General features: G+C 47.8%; 1 protein-coding gene across 4 annotated transcripts in view; it reads left to right on the top strand.

Annotated features, from left to right (window-relative positions):
- Positions 1–22,135, top strand: part of LOC144179376 (uncharacterized) — a 117,649-nt gene that overhangs the window by 53,271 nt on the left and 42,243 nt on the right. For all 4 annotated transcript variants that reach the window (XM_077707711.1, XM_077707709.1, XM_077707710.1 and 1 more), the window contains 3 exons: positions 1,363–1,516; positions 9,434–9,567; positions 18,141–18,349. In XM_077707711.1, the coding sequence (XP_077563837.1) occupies positions 1,363–1,516; positions 9,434–9,567; positions 18,141–18,349 (497 nt within the window). The remainder of the gene's footprint in view (positions 1–1,362; positions 1,517–9,433; positions 9,568–18,140; positions 18,350–22,135) is intronic.

The following is a 22,135-nucleotide window of genomic DNA, read 5'->3' on the forward strand; positions in this document are numbered from 1 at the left end:
TTTTCACCTCCATATGTATTGAGCTCGCCGTGCGTCTCGCATTGTGTTGTGTGCGTTTACCATTGTAGTTGTTTTTTTTTGTGTATTCAGGGTTTGCCCACCCAAACCTACACCTTAATGATGGCCTGAAAGTTGATCAATATTCAGAGCAGTGCTTCTCATCGTGTTTGCCCAAGCTTGGCTCACCTCACTGGAGAACCCTGACGCATCTGTTGCTGAAGACTAGGATGTGCGAATATTCGAGTTCTGGAATTATAGAGCCAAATAATAACTTGGTGGGTGGCTTGATTGGAATTTGCAAATTTAGACTACCAATACTGTTATTTGTCTGAGCCCTTGCCATGGGCCTCCCCTTCAAGCCTAAAATTCTTGAGTGCAACATGCTTGTGAGCCATTTGGTTTGTCGCTGAAAAGCAGCAACTTGGTGGCCACTGACAACATCAGTGGACTTGAGAGTCGTCGTTCTGAAACCTTTGTGGGCTCAGGTTCTTTCTTTTTAATTCACTACATCTAAATCCGATTGATTTCCATACTTGCTTCTATGTAGGCTACAAGTATGCCTTTAATTGCATCCCGTGTGTGGTGCCACAGGACATACAGCTACACCGAAGTCAGGTTTCTTCTAACTGCACATAACAAAGTGGCTCTTATCACCCATACCTTGTTTATCTATTATAGAGGCTCCAGCCTATTTGGTTTCATTGTAATTGCTGGGCAAACAGTGAATTTTTGGTAACCCTACAGAAGAAAGTGCAAACATAGAGACATCTTTAGTACCCGCTGCAGTGGCTCAGTGGCTAAGGCGTTGCGCTGCTGACCACGAGGATGCGGGTTTGATGCCTGGCCGCGGCGGGCGCTTTTCTGATGGAGGTGAAAAGCAAAAACAAGATTTCGGTGCACAAGATTTCGGTGCACGTTACAGATCCCCAGGTGGTCGAAATTAATACGGAGCCCTCCACTACGGCGCACCTTATCGCCTACATTGCATCGGCGCATTAAACACAATCAATCAAGACATCTTTGGTCTCGCTTTTTTCTGTAAGGTTCTCGTTATTTGGCACACATTGCTGTTCAGAAGAAAATGTGTGAACAACAGGGACAAACAAAAAGAAAAGGCACACTAAACAGCGCAAAAACCGTGGGGTGCTGTGTGGTGTGCTTTTTCGTTACTGTTCTGTGCCTTTCACCGTTTCTGGGAAGTGCAACTTTGTGCAAGAATGCATGCCAGCTTGTGAGGAGTCTTACTGCATCACCCGACGATGTTGTTTTTTTTTTGGTACACGGGGTTCTCTGGTGTGGCCTGCTTGCATCGTGTGGCTTTCCTCAGCCTCCCCGATCCTCGTCCTTTGTTATCCTGCCCAGGGGGAAGGCATGTTCACTGTGCGGCTCAGGAGGGAGAGTGGTGGGGCCAAGCAGCGGCCGGCACTTTCCGTGAGCACCGTGCTGCCAAGCAAGGGAGAGGGTCCTGCTGCCGCCATTTCCTTCATCGTGGAGTGCTCCGGACTGGTCGCAAAGGGTGAGTGCAGGTCTCAAGCGGCAAGCGGGGATTGTGGGGCGAATTGTTGGCTTTGGTCCGTTTGCCATGTGGAATAACAGTGGGATGAGATGAGGGCGTGCACAGGACGGGAGGGAAAAGGTCCGGGCATGTTGGTGGTACATGCTGAACACAGTCAGTTCAAGGGCTGACAGGATGAAGGGCTTTCAACAGAACGGTTTATTGGGAATCTGCGCATATACACAAAAAAGGAGAGGAGGAAAGGGAAAGACAGAAAAGGAGCAGCAAAACTTGCCAAATGCTGCCCACCCCAAGAAATCAAGCTCGGTTTATATAACTATGAACCGTTCTTCAACAGTGTTTTATGCAAGGGAACCCCAATGATACTTCCCGCAGCTTTGCAAAATGACCTGCTTCTTACAACAGATCACTGTGGTCCCGGCCAACTCCCCATAGAAACAATGCATTAAAAAAACCCCGGTGATACAATGTTCGGGTGCACTCGGTCGGCTTCATACAACAGATGCCAGCGGGAATAAACCGGTGTTTTTTCCACCTCTTACACTGCTTCGTCCCGACCTTTATTTCTTAACCTTTGTTTGACACTGCTTGATGTACAAAGGAAAACAGCCCGTGGCGGGCCGGACCACTTGCTTAACAGACTCAAGCAGGCGGATGCTGGCGGGCAGGAGCCTTCGACGGTCCACGGCCCCACATGGCAAGCTGAGTGCCAACGCACCAACCGTGGGAAGTCGAAGTCCAGGTAGCCGGTAGGCTGCAGTTCGAGGCTTTCATCGAGCCGGCGAATGCGAAAACGCTTAACTCTTTCGGGACCGCCGGAAAAAGTGATGAAAAAGGGAGGTCTCGGTAAAAAATTTTTATTACATGAAGCAAAGATACCATCCTGCTTTAGCATATACCAAAATGCAGCTAATTATATGTTCTTTGACATACAATACCGTGTTTTACTTCAACACTGACGATAGCACCATGAAAAAATCAGAAAGTAAGAACTTCGCAAAAAAACTACTGAAGAAGATAGAAAAAAGCGTAAATCTAAGAATAATTAAAAAGAATAAAATTATTTCAGGATATACAAAATCTAACACAATGCTTTGTTTATTCATCACGAAAGTTTGATGCGGCTAGGTGTAACTGGTGTTTTGTTTTGTGTGTGATTTCTTTGGCACTAGGGCCATGGCTACGTCGTCGCCCAGGTACACGCCGGGCTCTCGGCTCGGCGAAAACTTTATCCGTTTCTGCGCTGGTGGCAGGCGATCACCACAATAGGTAGTTAACACCCTAGCGAACAGATATAAACTAGCCAGAACATATTTCGAGCGCGCATACCTACTCCAGAGCCAATTGAAACCGAAACCAACACCCACCTTTGAGCGCGATTCATGTTCCAGGCTGATCGACACCCGAATCCTCACTTGAGCTGAAATGCGATCTCTAAAGTCGCATTTCGACTCTTCACTGCCACTCTCATCGTCAAAATCCACAGTAGAAGGCGAAGATATGCGAGACGAGACGACGCGGATCTCTTATCGCGCTCGCGCGTGAGTAGGTTTACATTCGGAACCACCACCCGTCAGAATAAAATATCTGATGCATTGCCGCCTGGCGATAAAAAAAGAAACTTCACAAAAGAGAAAACTATAGTTTTCAAACTATCTCCTAGATGTCGCTAGGTGTTCCATCGAGCGAAAATTTTTATTCTGCAGGCTCGCGAAACCATCGATCATATGTGACCGATGGCCTATAGGAGCGGTCCCGAAAGAGTTAAGCCATTCCCCATGGCAATGACTGAACTCCCTCTTTTCTTGCCGCTTGCCCTTCCCCATATGACTTGCCTGCGGCCTTGGCCACACTCATTTTCCCCTCTCGTATCGGTCGCCAGTGTCGCCTATCTTGTGCGTGCGATGCCCAGGGCTGGCAAGCTATTGTAGACACCGCGGGCACGAAATAGGCTTTTTTGTTTTTGAAATTTCGAATTTAAGCTAGGAGTCTGCAAATTATGTGAGAACGCGCTATATGTAGTATTAAATAAGTTCTTAGCCCACCTGTCGCGTAAGACCGTCTACTAGGGTGGCATTTACCCATAGCCCGATCATACGACTTTTTCACATGGTCCCTTGAAAGTCATATTATGGGGGTTCCACTGTAACTTCACCATGAACCATTTTGTTGGAAGTTAGCGCTCGTGCTGTCTCTGCCTTGTCCATTGTCCTGTCAGCGCTAGAATTTATTTTGTTCACCTAAAGAGGGTGTTAATGTTTTTGTCATCATCACCATCATCAGTTTGTTTGGGTCCAATGAAGGACGAGGGCTCTTTCTTTGTTCCTCCAATGCCCTAGTCCGTTCTTTGCTTCAGAATTACCTGATTTCACCCATCCATGGAGTAAACAGCCTTCCCCTGCTTTCAGTAGTCCCACCTCTCGTTAGCCACTGTAACCCTGGTGGTCTAGCAATTATTCTGTTGTGTACTAGTCCTCTATTGGACCTACTGCTGAGCACAAGGACACTGGTTTGATACTTGGCCACAGCGGGCGCTTATAAGATGGAGATGAAAAGCAAAAATGCTCGTGTCGAGCTACAGTGAGGGAGGTGTTGGTTTTTTTGAATACGGGGTTTAGAAATTCAGGAATGTTTTTGCCATGTGGTGTCGTTCTCCTTGTTGGGCCGTACAAGTATAATATCTTGTCCCCACTGAAAGGGCTTTTGCTGCTACAGTATTCGCACAATTGTGAAAATTAGGTCGTATGGGTGCAAACAAAGAGGGGCCAATCATAAATCCCATTGTGTGCGCGGCAGTTCCTGTTTTTATGCGAGAAGAGTGCATTGTGCAGTTTGACTAGCTTCTGAGATTTTGGCGAAAGGGGCGATGAAGACAAATTGCATCTGTGTTTAATGTGAGCGAACTCGACTCTGTTCCAGCCCCAAAAAAGGTTCTTTCAATAAAGAAAAATCTACAGAAATTCAGAGAATCGTCCACTAATGCGTGGCATTCTTATGCTGCTTGTCTTGAGTGCGAGTTCTTTACAGCCAAATGTTTTTGGTTTTTCAAAATTCTGTTTGACCAATTATCTCCATTTATGGTATTACCTATAACGATTAAAGGAGTTGCCTCCGCCTAACATGTATTCTTGTAAAAATTCAAGGCGTTACATGGTTCACCATTTTTGCTATTAGTTTTATATTTTCTTCTGGGTTTTTCAAAATTCTGTTCAACCAGGTATCTCTATTTATGTTATCATAACAATTAAATGGGCAACTTTCGTGAAATTTGCATTATTGAGGAAATGCAGGGTTTACATGGTCCTGGCTGTGGGGGTACTCTAAAGAATTCTATTTATTTATTTATTTATTTATTTATTTATTTATTTATTTGTTTATTTCTAATACTTTGAGCCCTTCTTCGGGCTGTTACAGGGGTGGGGAAAAAATAATTTTCCACAAACACGTAATGCCAGTTCCGCGATAGACAAACAGTGCATTGAGAAAACACATAATGACAGCTTACGCTCAAATGATTTAGTTGTGTGTGCGTCAGTAAATATATCTGCGTCAAGGCTGTTCCTCTTGACTATAGTTTTTACAAGAAAAGAAAATTTGAAGACTTCAGCGTGCGGAACATACGGCATCGCTGAATGTGAGTGACCTGTTTCGGGGTGACACTTGCCCTGGGGTTGCAAGTATAGTCCAAAATCCAAGTTGAATTTATTGCTATACAGTTGATGGAAGAATTTGAGCCTAGCTATTTTTCTACGCGTCGCGAGTTCGGGCAAACTGGCACGAGATAATAGTGGGGATACAGACTTGCGTTCTTTGGTAAGCATCGAAGAGGAACCGTGCGGCTAGACTTCGAATTGGCTTCAATTTATTTATCAAACCCACTTGGTGTGGATCTTAAACTATACCGGCGTTTGCAAGTTTTTCAATATTTCCTACGTTTTAATGCATTAAAATGTAGGAAATATTGAAAATCTTTCAAACTTTCTGCTGCACAATGTTCAGTGTTGATGTAATCCCTTCTAGGGAAGAGCTATAAAAAGTAGTAACCCTTTTTGGGGTACAGCGGGGAAAAAATTGAGTGTGTACGTGTGGAGGGGCACGTGTTGTGATGGCCTGCCCATCTTCCTATCAAAGTGATTAGATGCCAGAGCCAGCAATATGAATCCACAAATGCCCAAAGCGCCGAACATGCATTTGGATCAAGGGGGGGAGAAGGGGGCAGGCGTGGAGGGGTGTGAAAGGCACTGGACATTCTTCTCCGCCTGGATTCATTTTTGAGATTAGTGGGCTGCTTAGTGGATGTGCTTTCGTGGCTGGAATAGTATGATTGTATGTGCAGTTCCCTTTAAAGGGACACTGAAGTGATATGTAAACATTGCGGGATTACTAGCGCAAATTGTAGCCCGGAGTCCCCAGGCCATGTTTCGACCACTCTGGGCGCGTTTACGCGATTTTATTTAGTAGAAAAATTAATTCGAAAATGCTGTCCTCCTCTCTTTACGCTCGCCCGTTTTCTGTGGCGTTTTCGTGTGACGTCAGGAGGTGCCGAGCTCGCAATTGGCTGCACTAGTGCACGGCTCCCCGGCCTTCAGACAGAGTCAGTCGGCCCAGCGTTTCGTCCGCCGGCCGCCGACGAGTCGTCGCAATTCGTTCGCTCAGTTGAAACGAAGCCAGGACACGTTTGTGAATGGAAGAATGTGCCTTTCTTTACTTGGTTAGTTTGTACACTGTATCTAGCTCCAAGTCAAGGTCGCTTCACACAAGCGCACATGCGACGCTTCGCTGACTGGTACGCCAGTAGGAAAATATAAGGCCTCTTGAAGGCGGCAGAAGAGTCAGCGAAGTCAATATAGGTACTAGGGAAATAAAATCAACTGATATTTTTACCGTACAGCGTAAAACTAGGGTGCGGGAAGCACTTATTTGCGCTGGGCGAACAACCACAGCGGTCAGCAGCACGACTACGCATCTGCGAACGCTTTTCCGTCTACGAAATGCAATTGCTAGACGTGAGCTATTGTGGAAACTCGGGGTACGCTTACTGCACGAGCGCAATACAACAAATAGTCACCGAAGCTGCTTGAAATGCCAAAACTAAATAAAAGTGTAAACGTGTTGTACAATATATACCTTATATTACCATCGTCGGCTGAGCCGGTCTTGTGGCCTAGTTGTCTGGGTTGCTGGGTGTGTTGTCGCAAGTGTTTTGCAAGTCACGAGTTCTAGTCCCCGAGGGTACGTGCTTTTTTTTTGTAAGTTAACTTTTTTGTTTTCTGCCGATGTTTTCTACATTGAGTTCACCTTTTTTTTGGGCCGCAACGTTCATGGCTCCACGAACTAGTTCACAGAACGCGCGCAGGCTGGCACTGGCACGCTAGCGAGTTCTCGTTGGCGTGCTGTTGCCATAAGCACCGACTGCTTGCGGGCAGTGGGCACAGGCCAGAATGAACAGACCCTTGGCCTGGTGCGAACACGCTTTTTACGGTACAGGCATGAGTGAGGCAAGCTCCAAATATGGGGAAAAAGCGCATGACATTTGGGCGTCTGCGGGTACGCGGAGGGCGTCCATGCACTGCGTAGGCCTCGGCTAGTGAATGCTACGATTCCAAGCCGTCCTGGGAGGCTTATCTTTATGCATTTTCACAGCTGACAACATGGCAGAAGCGCGGTACGATGATTACTGAGTTATTGAGAATGCCCATCCAACACCGCCACCAGTTGTGTTTTACAGAACCGAAACCGAAACTTGTTTGGTTGCTCACCTTGGACATCGTCCAATCACGGTGCCCGCTCCTCCTAACGTCACAGCTTTAGTTGGTGCGGCCGCCGCAAACCGCGCATGGTAGTTTTTCTTCTTTCGCGCTTTGTAAAATAATTACCGATTTGTCAACCGGATAAACGATGAAAAGTGTGCTAATTTGAGCCAGTCTACGCAGTCCAAGCAAAAACAGGAGCTTGACAAATTCACTTCAGTGTCCCTTTAAAGGGGCCCTGAAAGGCGTTTTGAGCACACTAAATGAACTAGCGCAACCGTTAGATTGGGTCGTCAACGTCCTCTGTGCCAAGTATTACTCTTTTACGCGCAGCGGAAAGCTCACACTTTTGTTGCAAAGTTTGTCGCTTTTTTCTCACCCTTTCCTTCGTGTTTTTGGACGCCGCCATCTTCACATGTCTACATCATCGATTCCCAGATGTTCGTCATGAGCTAGACATCCTGCTATTGGGCGGCTTTTTCATGCACTTCCGGCAAAGAGATGAGTCGTCTGCTCAGCGTCGGCTCGCCGGCTGATCTGCCAGCGGAGTGTCAGAGTGCTTGGACATTTTACGACAAACGAAACAATTGTAAACAAACGCTTAACCGTTCGTATTGAATGCAACACGGCCATAACACGACATGGATATTCTCTTACCTGAGTACGTTCCGTAAAGAAACCGTTGAAGCCCCGTGGCACTTCTTTCGTGCAATCGCAGAGAACGCCCTGTGCCGAATGCCCGGGTTTGACGGATACATTTTATTCCACTTCAAAACAATCCAGAGATGCGTTTCGAACGAACACAGCGTCACAACACGCGTTGCAAGTCTGAACCGCGATTGACAGACGATAGGTTGCCTGCTCCTGCCCGTCGTAAATTCGGCACTCACCTCGCGCGCGGTTTGCGGGGACGAACAGCAAGTCACTTAACTCTGGCGCACAAGCCGAGATGGCTTTTAGCCACGCACACTGCACATACCCCATGCGAGGTTGAATCGTACGTCGCTCGAGAAAGATAATCCAGACCATGGGAAGCACTATCCACCCGCAGAAGCACAACGTTGCATTTCATCGCGAAACAAAGGCGTCCACAACACACACACCATCGCCTCCTGTAATGCCAAACGCATCTCGCACTTCCCAATGGGAGTGAGTGGTACGCCTGCAGTGCCCACATGTCGCGAGGTGGGGCCCCGAGCTGAACCGGGATCACGCAACCGTAACTGACTTCTGGGGAGGTTTGTGCCTTGTTGCCAAGGCAACCGATGTTTGAGTTTGTCAAAGAAATGGCGCTCGCTCCAGCACTAGAAAGCTCAGAGCCGCGCCGGAACATGTTTTGCCAACGTTGCCGCTCTCCACCACGCGTCGCCCCAAGCTTAACTGGTCACATTATTGAAGCGTTTTGTGCACGGGTTCTGTATCGGTTTAAAATGTCTTTTTCACATGCCGCCGGCAGGAATTACCACCACCGCAAAATAAGACCCGGCACCAGCGGGGCCACATCTGATACGGCACTTTTTGGATAAACAGTGCGCGGTGCATGAAAGGGACCGAGCGCACGATCCACCCCGAGCGGCTGCGAGTTCGCCGCCGATTAAAAGTCACGTGCTGCACTGCAGCAACCATGCCATGGCAGCAACGCACACCGCGAAAGGGCAAGGCCAGGCCACCGCACACATGCGGCCAGATTTTTCGTTCGCTTATCCATCCTTGAGCGGAGTGCGGAATTCACGGTGTCAACAAAACTTGCCCGTAGCAGACAGCAGTCGGAGGAGTGTAATGCGGAAGTACGTCACCGCTGACTAGCGCAGCATCATGGGAGGGAGTGCTTGCGCGCCGTCAACAGTTGAAAAGAGGAGGAAACGCGGCGCGACGATAATGCGCGGTTTTTGATTTACGATTTCTCAGCTAATACTCATCGCTTTAACAAAATTCTTGCGGGAGGAGATTGCTAATACATTGTCTTATTTGGTTACATGTACATCCATGCATCGGCGGAAGGTATTTCAGGACCCCTTTAATAAGGCTTTTTTTTTTAAATTCTTGGCATTCTTAAATGTTTGGAAAAAGCCTTGCGAGGCCCCTTTCAAGGTGGTGTTTGACTCGCTCTTCGGCAGACGTGCAGCAGTAGTCGGCCTCATTTGTGGACTCTCCTGTTTCTCCGCAGGTTTGAATGTGCCTGCCAAAGTTGAGGTGCTCCTGGACGGCTCCCTACCTGCCCGAGAAGTGTTGGGAATGGTAGAGCTGTCTGCATCCTTCATGCCTCCAGAACTCTCCCTGGAGGGCATTGCAACTGACGAGGTACGTCTCTCTCTGCCCGATTTACCAGTTAAGAAAAACGTTGTTTGTGCATGACAACAAAAGGTGGCTTAAAAGGAAAAACGACTGCTACAAACGAGGACAGAAAAATGAAGAACGATGAGACAGAAGCGCATCTGTCTCGTCGTTCTTCGTTTTTCTGTCCTCATTTGTAGCGCTCGTTTTTCCTTAAGCAATGAACCAACTAGCCCAACAGCATATTTTACAAAAGGTGGCTTTGCGGTGTGGCTGGTTCAGAGGTGAGGGTGGTGTGTGATGCTTTTCACTGTCTCTTCATCACAGTGAGCATGTTTTGCACACAGCCTCGAATGGTACTCTTGGTTTCCTCGAAACCTTTCAGTGTCTTGCTCTTTAAAGATAAGTACAGTCTACGCTCGTTACAGCGAATCCGGCAACAACAGACTTGGTTACGACAGACCAGTTCGGTTGGTTTGTCTGGTCCCCATGCATTTTAAAGGGAGTCCACTCCACTCATAACGAACCCGGCTAGAGCAGACTATCGGCTACAACAGACGAAATTTTAGGCGAAAATTGTTTCGACTGAATGTTTATAGCGGACCTCCTAGGGGCCAGCACCCGATATGCTTTTTCTTTGTTCAGTTTGGCAAGAAAGCTGTTACGTCTGGCATCATTGTTGGCAGCCGAGTCATCGGTGCAGCCAAGCCAAGCCAGTGCCAATAGCCTTGTTTTTTTGTGTGTGGCCAGTGGCATGAGCTGGCAGGGTGGATGATTTCACTGTTGGGATAAATTAAGCATAATTCATGCTGTCGAACATAGGGAAAAACAGGCCGACATCGCCAGAAGTACAGGCCTATTCAAGCAGACAGTCCGCTCGACCGTCAAGAACAAGGCAGCTGCCAGTAAATGTGACTGCGGTGAGATTCAACAACAGCGCTATCAAATACGCTAAGTGGTCCACCTGGAGTCGAGTCTGCCCACTTCACAGTTTTTTTTATGTAATAAAGAACTCAGTTTCAGTGAAGTTCAGTCTTTATTTTTCCCATGCATGCATCGTTCTTGTTCCGTTCGGTGAAAAAGGCAAGAAATGCCTCAAGTGGGGGGCATTGTGTGCAATTTGCCGGTGGCCGTGCGCAGTTCAGCTGGTCTAAAAAGTTGTCCTTCATCAGATTATTTCGTATCAGCTGTTTCAATGACCAGACTAAAATCATCATAAATGCTAAAATGCCTTGTGGGGGAATGTCAGGCAGAAATTCGATTTGCTTGACGAACGGTTTCGGGTAAACCTGCCTCATCATGAAGGCTTCTGGTGGCCACGACTGATTTTTATAGCTGGTTAATACCGTATTTACTCGCATAATCCTCGCACTTTTTTTTCGGAAAAGTCAATGCAAAGTTAGGGGTGCGAGAATTATGCGGGGAAAAAAAATCCGGTGCACAGTGTTGCCAATTCGCCTTATGCCGATCCCGCTAAATGTAGCGGTCGTTTTTTGTATAGGTAAGCTCAGTGTTGCCAACAGCAGCTATTTCTTTTTATTTTATTATTTACAACGTAAACAGTTTCCCGTCGATCAGCGATCATGAAATTGCCGCCTTTGCTTTCTGGCGCGCGCCTTATCTCGTCGTCGTATGTGCGTGCCCTACTCCAGTAACGCACGTTGAAGTCGGTGACGCCGAAGCGCCTGCCTGCGGCACGGTTGCCGTGTTCGATCGCGAACTCTTTCGGCAGTGTAGCTGGCGTTCCTCCCCATGGCGAAGCGGCACCAAGCACAAAAACAATTAGATCAAAAAGTTCTCAAAACGGCAGCGAGCTATCCACCACTGACGCGCGTGACTCACTGACTGCTGCCGCTCAACGGCGGGGCCACGACGGCGACACGACGACACGACAGCGGGCTGTGCGAACACCGTCTAGTCGTCTAGTTTCGCGCACGCGAAACATGCGGGAAACTGGCTCAAGGACAGTGTGAGTAACGTGTTAGGGCGCCTGTTAGGGAGTAGCCATGCAGGTTGTTAGGGCGCCTGGATGGCCTTGGATACACAGCGCTCTCCGCCGAACGGAGAGGCGGCGGGGGAGGGTGCGCGTTGGAGAGCGTGTGCACCATGCGGGTTTCGCGAGCAGGCAACTTTCGCCGCTGCAAAGTTGGGGGTGCGAGGATTATGCGAGGAACCAAAAAATTCAAGTTTTGGTGGCTCACATTAGGGGTGCGAGGATTACGCGAGTGCGAGGATTACGCGAGTAAATACGGTAGTTGCTTCTAGTTATATTCTTGCCTTATTTTCTCAATTAATCAGGTGTCTTTACACACCTAACCGCATGCGCTAGGCCTTTTCCAAGGGCACGTGCTAAGCTTTGGAAACGGTCTTTGGGCGATTCTTTGCCCTCGCGAAAACACTGTGCAGAGGGGCTGCAGGTGTGTAGAAAGAACAAAGTGCCTGCACTATGTATGTGCAGTATTGGTCAAAGTACCCACTTTTGCACTCATATCCCCCCCCCCCCCCCCTTCGCCGGATACTGCATACTTTGGCTACAGCGGGCATTTTTTTCCAAATTACAACGGTTCATTGTAACGGGCGTAGACTGCATACAGGGGTGAGACAGCTGCGCATATTGCGCAGATTTGATACAAATTTGTTTTCCTGCGCCAGGCTGCTCCAAAAGCTTGAAAATCGCAAAAATTGCGCCAAACTGCTCCAAAACAGTCAGAGAGCCAAGGATTTTAACGCACCCGTCAGTTCCAGTGCGGAAAAATGCTTACTGACGGCATAATTTTCCAGCACCCCCATGGTGATGCTGTTTGTAAAGGTTTAATTGATCATTCCATTAAAAACCTGCTTAAAATTGTCCCCGAGGTAGTTTTTTTTTCAAAAGTCACAATGTCGGGTTGCACATGTTATATTCTGTGCGTTTTTAAAATTTTCCCATTGAAAACCATTGCGAAGTCCTGTAGAAAAAATGCTTAGGTGTACTGAGGCGTCAAACCGCTTGTGCAAGTTGATGAAAAAACGGCAATTTTTGGAGCGCCGTATCTCCGGAACGGCATCACTGGGCACCGCCACCTTCGTGTGATGAAGATATGAAAACATGGCCGCCGGGCGAAGCAGTTCCTTGTGGTTCAGGCAGAGCGCTCTTTGCCAATTTCTACCTGGGTTTTAGTTATGGGGGTGGCTGGGTTTACATTTAGTCGTTTGATCGGTTGCTGGAAGGGGCGCGACTCAAAAGACGGGAGCTCATCAAAAACAACATGGCGCCCGCGAATTCGCCGTGTTTCGGCCTTGAGTGTGAGGCCGGTCCGTGCTTGAAGTGAAATTTCGGACTCATTGCGCTGTTATAAAACACTGAGTTATTGATGCCTTTCCCAGCGGACTTGCGAGCGACGGGAATGGGACGATCGACGCTGCAGAAGTGGCGGCGCAGGCTACATCGCCGCGAAATGTTCAAGCAGTCTTCGATAGCGGGACGGGCTATTATTGAACGCTAGTAATAATTGTTCATTTATCTGAAGTGAAATTTATTGCTAAAAGAAGGGAGGTAGATAAACATACCTCCGTTACTGAGATTACGATCGTAGTGAACATGCACCTTGGGGATTGAAATGGGAGGGCTGGTGGGGTGCGACGACTGTGACCTCGCTTTGGCCGTGGCTCTACACTTGTGCGTAAAGACGAGTCTGCATGGGATTACAAAAATAACAATTTTGGCATTCACATGATAATAAAAATGCCTTACGATCGCTTTGTTTTTCAATTCGATATTATCAATGGAACTCCACGCTATCTATGCATAGAGCCTAAGAATTAAAAAATGGCTAGTGTTACGAATCGGCCAGCGCCGCCGTACTTTCCCGCATCACTCCTCGGCTGTGCGGCGAAGCCACTGCATGCGCCTTTCAGCCGTCAGGCGCCACCATGTCGGTGATTCATTATTCAGATTTCAACAAGCCGGCTCAGTCGCTTCGCTATCGACGCATTTCAAACTTCAACGGTTGCCGGCCCGGCGAGGCGTGTCGCAACCCGTTCAAGGACACAGAGGCCCCGTGAACCATAGAGCCGTGAACTCAGCGGAGTCCTCCTCTCTTCCCCTCTCTCAGACTCAACGTGCGCCGAGGCTACCGACGACTCACGAACTCTGGAAAGAGCGTTGTGTGTGTCTGTGACGTTCGTGGCGTGTTGCCGCTTGTTGGCGTTTTGACCGTTACCGCTTTTGGGTATACATAGAGCTGCCCAAGCGCTGTAATCATTCCTGTTTGATCAGCGAATCCATGCTGTCACTCTGCTCGAGTCCTGTATTGTAACTTCGCCCGTCGGGGCATTGTTTTTTCTGGCTTCGGCTCACCTCTCGCTATGAAGTAAACAGTTACGTTAGCCTTCGGCTTCTGGACTTCTTCACGGCTGCAACAGCGGCTGGCCGCTCGCTTCACCCCGAGTGGTAACTCGTGGTAACTCGAGTGGTAACTCGTATGTCGGAGGCCACAAAACTCGGATCGGGAACCCCCACCCGGTCGCAACACTAGTAAAAAGGTAGTGCAGTTCGTACCTTGTGATATTCTGGTAGAAAACTTTATTGAAAGGCTGTTTCAGTGTTATGTACGTTCAAAACCAATTAAAAAGTGTTCTTTTCACCCATGAGTTGCCAAAAATTTGATTTTTTGGCTCCTAAGGGGATATAATAAATGTCGTTATTCTGCTCCAAATCAAGGTTCTTCTGCTCCAAAATCGATATTTCGCTGCTCCGAAAACTGCTCCCAAATCTGATTCAGCTGTCTCACCCCTGTGCATACCCTATTTTCCAGGTAACCGTGTGCAAGGTGGTGTCAAATACTCAAAGCACAACTAGGCTTTTCGAGTGCCCATGGCTGAGAAGCGCACAACCACACTTGTAGATGAATACTATAGCGTGTGGCTTAATAACCAGTGTTTATTGCTTGTCAGGAGTTGGTTTTCGGATTCGGCAGCTCATGCCAAGCTTGGCGAGTGGGTTACACTGATTTTTTAAAAGGCTGAGGAGTGCATCATTTTTATACAGAGGAGTGCATCATTCTTTTTGTTGCCCACATCAATGTGTAGAGAATTAATGGTACCATAGTTTCTACTAATTTTTTGTCAGAGGAATTTGCCTCTTCAGTTTTAAACGTGTGTGTGGTTCCAGGTGAGGGTAATACCAGAGTGGGAATAAGTGCAAATTGTAGTTTGCGGGTGTTGGTTGTAAAGAATGTTAGTGTGATCGAAGCCAGCCATGGTATCATCTATTGTTGATGTCACCAGTTTACAATGAAAATCCAAAGGAAGGCGACAGACAGGGCCGTATTGGGGAACCTATTAAGGAACATGAAGAAGCTAGCTTTACATAATAGGCCGTACCAAAATCCTTTAGACTGTCTTTTAACTGCGCTCACCATGAAAGAGTGCTTTAACAGTGTGCATTGATCTTTCATTGGACTTTGTGCATTTGTGTTGTACAATATGTTCATGAAAGGAATTTCATTTAATTAGAAGGATGAAGTGAGTTATAAATGCTGTCTGCTTACCTTACTGGATTAAAGTCCAGACTTTTTTTAGATGCGATGCTGAGAGCATCTCTTGTCTCGGCGGCCCTGTCCTTCCTGCGTGTGTCCACCGTCGTCGGCATCCGCACTCTCCTCGGCTCACCCCCTCTCCTCTCCGATAGCAAACACTCTCGCGAGGGTCATTGGATTGGATTGGATTGGATTAAAGTAGATTGTGTTGGATTGTGTTGCGTCATAGCCGCGGCAGACGCACTGGCGCCGGCGCGTGCCCAGGTGAGAGCGAACACTCTCTCTCAACATCTGCGGGTGTGCGGCCCAGCGCGCTCTCACTCCGCCGGTGGGCGGCCTCACTCCGCTGGTGGGCGGCGCTGCGCACGGTGCTGCGCATGTGCAGTACTCTCTCTCTCCACGGTCTCCTCTCCTTCGGGCGCGCTGCGCATATAACCGGTGTGCCGCTATCCGGCGGCCTCTCGGTCGACGGTTGCTCTCCGCTTGCGCTTGAACCCCCCGCAGCGTCGCATCACACCAGGGTTCCCGCGAGGGGAGGTGGGCATAATTTTTTTGTGAGGAAAACACGTTCCAAATTTTCGTTTTGCCACGGAATAATAAATTATTTTGGATGCTCCTGAAGCGCCAAAAGATGTGAAAAAAGTACAGTAGAATCTTGATAATACGAATCTTGCGGGACTGCGAAAAATATTCGTATCATCCGAACTTCATATGAACCAACACAGACCAAGAAATTGAGCACTAAAAAAGTTTTTGTTTATTTCTTCTCTTTCTTTTTCTGATTTCACGTGAAGAATTATGACTTTTTCTCAGTCCTTTCTGGTCTTTAGTCTCCTCACTCGTGGTGCCCAGGCTCACTACACACCACAACAGTCACGGCGTGAACCGCATGGCATGTTTTTTTTGCACATGATTTGTGTGCATCGGCGTTGTGCGTGCGATTTTTTTACACCCACGTCGGCGATTCCGTGCCCGCCTGTGCCTTGGTCAGAAAATGACGCGCGACGCGCGGCAGTGGGAGGGGAAGACTTGCGTCTAATGACAGCAATTTCGAAGCACTCAAGACAGCCGGCTGGTCCCACCGGAGATGTTTAGGCTTAGCACCCGGCAGATATTTCGTAGGTGCTTTCACTAGTGGCACGGATGATGTTTTATAGCACCGGTTTTGCCCACATTATTAGCTCATTCACCGCACAAGCAACTTCGTGTCTGTTTTGAGCGGTCATTTTAAAGAGCGGTTAGAAGCTGTCGCTCCAGCGCCCCGCATCACTTCGCGACCGAAGCCACTGCCATGTTGCTGCGGCTGGCCGCGCCTCGCACAGCGGGTGGTTTCGCATCGGCGTCGGCGTGCCTGTGGAGTGCGCGCCATGTTTTCTCAATAAGCGCCGTTCCTGGAGAAAGAGGGACAAAGAGGGGAGAGAGTGCCCATATGTCGCCGTCGCTCGCTCGGCTGTCGGGCGCCTCGCCGGCTTGTTCGTATCATCCACTGGGCCGCACAGGTCTGTTCGTAAGAGCCGAAATTTTTCCCATTGCAAACAGTGCAATTTCGCCGGATCAGAAATTCGTATCGCCCAGAATCGTATCATTGAGATTCCACTGTAGTGTGAAGTCAATGCACTAGTTGAGATACGGCAGCTGCAATGGTTCCCAGCATTCTTCTTTCATTGTTATGGATGCACTAAGGCCGTGGGCTTCCATTAAATAGGGAAATACAGTCTACGCTCGTTACAGCGGATCCGGCAACAATGGACTTTCGGTTACAACAGACCATTTCTGTTGGTTTGTCTGGTCCCCATGCATTTTAAATGGAGTCCGCTCTGCTCACAACGGACCCGGCTAGAACAGACTATCGGCTATAACAGACTAAATTTTAGGCGAAAATTGTTTCGACTGAAAGTTTATAGTGGACTTCCGCGATGCCGGCACCCGATGTGCTTTTTCTTTATTTATTTTTGCAAGAAAACTGTTATGTGTTGCAACATTGCTGGCAGCTGGGTCATTGGCGCAGCCAAGCCAAGCCAGTGCCAGTGGCTTTTTTTTTTTTGTGCGACTAGCGGCATGAGCGGCAGGGTAGCTGATTTCACTGTCGGATAAATTAAGCGTAATTAACGCTGTTGAACATGGGGAAAAGCAGGCCAACATCGCCAGAATTACAGGCCTGTCTAAGCAGACAGTCCGCTCTACCGTCAAGAACAAGGCCGCTGCCGATAAATGAGACTCTGGTGAGATTGAAAACAGGGCTATCGAATACTCGAAGTGGTGAACTCGGAGGAGAGCCTGCCCTCGTCAGTTTTTTTATGTAATAAAAAACTCGGGTTCAGTGAAGTTCAGCTTTTATTATTCCCGCGCATGCATCGTTCCCATTCCGTTCGGTGAAAAAGGTAAGAAATGCCTCAAGTGGGGGGTTGTGTGTGCAATTTGCCGGTAACCATGCGCAGTCCAACTGGTCTAACTTTCGATTTTACAGGTCACCGTCATCAGATTATTTCATTACAGCTGTTTCAATGACCAGACTAAAATCGCTAAAAATGTGGAAGCTGCCTTGAGGGAACGTCAGGCAGCAATCCAATTTGTTTGATGAACGGTTTCGGGAAAACCTGCTTCGTCGTGAGGGGATTTAAAAGAGCCTAGCTAATGTCGATGGCCACGACTGATGTTTTATAGCTGGTTAGTAATTGCGCCTAGTTATATTCTTGCTTTATTTGCTCAGCTTATCATGTGTCTTTACACTCTTGACCGCATGTGCTAGGCCTTCTCCAAGTGCCGGGGCTAAGCTTTGGAAGTGGTGTTTACGCGATTCTTTGCCCTCGCGCGAACACTGTGCAGAGGTGCTGCAGGCGTTTAGAAAGACCAAAGTGTATGTACTATGCATATGCAATGTCGATCAAAGCACCCACTTTAGGGCTCATACCCCCCCGCCCCCTCGTCGGATACTGCATCCTTCGGCTACAGTGGACGTTTTTTTCCGGATTCAGAGGGTCTGTTGTAACGGGCGTAGACTGTAAAGGGTTCCATGACCACGAAGTACAGAGTGCCGTCGCAGACGAGAGATTGACTTGAGTATTCAACGCTCCGTTGCAGCCCGTGTACGTGGGTGGTGACGGCAAGAGCAGCACCAAGGTGGGGCTGCGGAATGCGGGCGCCTACCCTCTGGACGTGAAGCTCGTGGCCGGCCCACACTTCCACGTCAGCCCAGAGAAGGCCACGGTGGAGGCCCAGGGGTGCGTCCAGGTCTCCCTGCGCACTGCCCGAACCTTCGATGGCACCCAGGCCCAAGTCACCGGTCCAAGGTGAGGGACAACCTGAAGGCGGGCTGTTGTTGAAAGCACGGAAGGCTGAAATTGTGTACCACCCTTAAATCAAGGCAGTCGACTGCTCCCTCTTGCCCAACCGGGCTCAGAAAAGACAAACTATCCCAACTTTCATCAAACGTGATTTGCAAGGCTGTCATGTGTTACGAGACTGCACGATGGAAAGAAATCTTGGAGAAAAGTAGGTAGGGGAATTCTGGCGGATCTCCCTTGCTGAATGTTTGCAAATTTCTAGTTGTGAATGCAAATGTCAAGCCTGCTTGTATATAAGCTGGTAAGTTGTACATCCTTTGCTCGTACTTAGTGCAGTTCTGTTGCTGTAACTTGCTGTGATGGTCAGGTTGGCCTTCTTTCCTAAAAGCATGCATTCGTGGCAATTCCAGTTTTGAAGGCTGAGGAATGTAATGGTGAGTTTGGGTCTAAGTGTTTAGGGCATATACAGTTAAACCTCGATATAACGAAGTCGTACTTGGGGCCGCAAATTTCGTTAAATCGAGAATTTCGTAAAATCGAGGTTTCGATTTTACAGTTCATTTAACCAGTTATTGGGGTTTTAACACTTTGGCCCTCGCCAGGCAACAACTGCTATGTAGTTCCCTCTCCAATTAAAGCGAAATTTGTACTAAAACTGGCCGCGAAAATTGTGTGAATTAAGGGGGGACGTGGCTTTCAAAATCAACTTTTTTATTTCTTTGTGGATTTTGATGAAAATTGGCACAGCAACTGGAAATGCTTCTGTGATAACACCATAAAAATCTGAAGTTAATATTTTGATAACTTTTTTATGTATGAAATTTTCTTTCTGTTCCGCTTGTACCGAGCTTGAGCGGCTTATAAAACACGATAGAAAACTTGTTCGAAGTGCTTTTCATTCCCAAATGAATGGACGAGGTCGTGACAGTTTTAGAATTTTTTTTTACAACACAATGTTTTTTAGTTTTCATTTTTTAGAGGTTAATGTGCAACAGGCATTTCAACTGTGAACGATTATTTGAATAAAAAAATCACAAAAAACAAATCTGGAAAACTAAAAGTGTCACGACCTGAACAGTTCATCAAGGAATGTAATGCAAGAAACGGAATCAAAATAGACCCAGCGGTCACGAAGAAATCCCTGGGACAAGCGACACAGGTGGCAAAAAAAACTGTTTTGAGAAAACGGCTTCCGAAGTTGCAACATAGGTTTCACATATCAAAAGTCGTCACGGTTGTAGCCTTTCATGCCCTTTTGAACATGGGGCTTCTGGAAGGCCTTGCCTTGAAATTGGAGTGCCTTTTCAGCCTTTCTCTTTCCAGAAAACATCATTTTCAGCTCCTCCGTGAAGAGTACATACCCCCCTTTGCAAACCAAACGGAGGGGAGATGGGTTTCAATGGGCTTTCAATGCAAAGTAGGTTAGTTGGTTGGCTGTATCGCACTGGACAACCTCCTTTTGCAGTGTTGTCACCATGGCAACAAGTTAAGCATTTTTTTAACTTAAATTTGAACATTTTTGGCTTTTTTTTTCATGTTTTATCTTGCCTGGCACAGCAACTTAGTACTCATAGTGCAGGTGTTCATTGCCAAAAGTTTGCATACCACAAGGTTGAAAATGAGCTACTTTGAAGCTTGGTAGAGTATTCTGCATAACTCCCAACTTCAATGCAAGAGCATATTTTTTTTTTTTTTACTACTTTTGACATTCAAGGCATCCAATATTTCTCGCAGCACAGCTAGTATGCCCTGAGCAATGGTATCAATAATTTCCCTAAAAAAATCACTGTTAAATGCTGCCACAGTAACGTACATTTTTAACGCAGAGAGCATATTTTTATTCCTATATTACTAACTCAAACCTGTTTGCATGAAAATTACAAGTGCACGGGAAACGTTGCGCAAGAAAGGCGATATGGCTCGCGCGCATCGCAGCGCACGCTTACCGCGACATATCGAGCTTTGATTATACCTGATATGGCTGGTCAGGTCGCTTTTAAGATTAAAACTAACGTCGCAGGCATTAATTACAACTACTGGCGTTCAATCGTAACCGGTTGCCCAGTCATGTGATGCTCCAATGCGCGTTGGCTATGCCGTGCGCGCCGCAGCGTTTAACGCGTCGACCGTTTCTTTCTCAAGGCTAGCGAGCCCACAGTCAAAACACAGCAATAACTAAGCGTGTAAACATCGCAAATCCGACTAAAAGTTCACTTCACGAACCGCTATCGCAAGCGCGCACACCGCGTCACCCTCCGGGGTCTGGCGACGGTAGAGTCACGCGCACCACGAAGCGTTCGATGACCTCCGCCTTTCGAGCCACACAACTTCCCGTAATCTGGCTTGTTATCTCTGGCATTCCCATCGCGATAACGTCCGTGTTGAATACCACAGATTGAACAGAAACTCGGCTGAGCGAAGCGGCGAAAATGAACTCAATCCGCTCGCTACGCAGCTCAGGCGGCCGCCATCTTGCGTTGCGCCCGCGACATCCAATCAGGAGGGTCGGTGTTCTGCGCCCCGACCGGAGGACCAATAGCGCTTCAGCATCTATATCTAGCTTCGTTTGTGCGTCGTTTCTTTTCTGCCGTTTGTGCGTTTGTGAATGAACGTAGATAAAAGAGACGAGCGGAACGGGAAAGACGATCGCTCGGCCGATCTAACCATATCAAAATGGCCGCGCCCGGTGGCACCGTTGCGGAGATAGAGCGCTCCGAAAATTGCCGTTTTTTCGCCCTTTTGCGCTGATAGTTTGTCACCGCGCCTGACAAAAGTATTTTTTTATGCCACTTTGCGACGCTTTTCAGCGTAAAAACTTTGCAGACGCACAGAATAGGAAACATAGAAGCCGAATATGTGGGTTTCAATGTGGGTTTGATCATTTTTCCGAAGTTGAAAGCCGCGTCCCCCCTTAAGAGTTTCAACACTTGGGCAATGGAATTCGGATAGCCGACGGTAGTTCATGTGTCATCGTAAAACCGGTGCTTTTTCCGCAACGCCTCATTAAATATGATAGCAGACTAGGTTTCCACTTTTTCTTTTTTCATTTCGGTCACTACTAAATGCCGCTGTTAGTCAATTGAACCCGCGTCCATGTCCCGTGAACTTCACCCCGCCGAGGTGCTCGTTCGAAGTTACGCCTCTTTTCGTCCATTCAGTGGTAGGCTTAGGCGCGGCGGGCCAATAGCGAAAGGCTGCTATGAAACTTTCGAAAGACTTTTTTCATGTACAAGGGCTCCGCAGTATGGGCGCGTGATTCAACCACAACACTCGAGATAAAACCATGATTGCGAGTTGAGCGGAGTACACGCGGACCGCTTCACTGTGTGGAGCAGCGCTTACGTGATCCGGAAAGCGGAAAGCTTACATTAAAAATCTTCCGGCCAAATTCGATTAAGCAATTACTTTTATGCCCACTGAGCCCTTACGAAACTGATTTCTCCGCACCGCAGCTGTCTAATGAACGCTGGTGAAACGAAGATGACCACGTTCAAAGAGAGCAATTTATTGCCACCAGCACTCGATGTTCAAGCCGTAGTGAAGAAGTCCGTAAGCAGTGCTTGGCGTTTCTTGACCAGGGCGGGCTTTACGTGACGCTCGTATGCTGACAGCGCTAACAAGGTCTTAAACATTCGTGTGCACCTGCGTGCCTCCGCAGAACATCGATGGCATCTATCACACTTTGGTGGCTGTCAGTTTCACCGAGCTTCCTCAGGCTCTTGTTCGGAACACTTTTCTTTCTCTTGGAGTGCTCATGCTGCTTACAAGACTCACCTAACGATGCACGAACAA

This window comes from Haemaphysalis longicornis, unplaced genomic scaffold (genome assembly GCF_048455015.1).
Source record: "Haemaphysalis longicornis isolate Haplotype H1 unplaced genomic scaffold, Haemaphysalis longicornis Haplotype H1 scaffold_4, whole genome shotgun sequence".
Lineage (NCBI taxonomy): Eukaryota > Metazoa > Arthropoda > Arachnida > Ixodida > Ixodidae > Haemaphysalis > Haemaphysalis longicornis.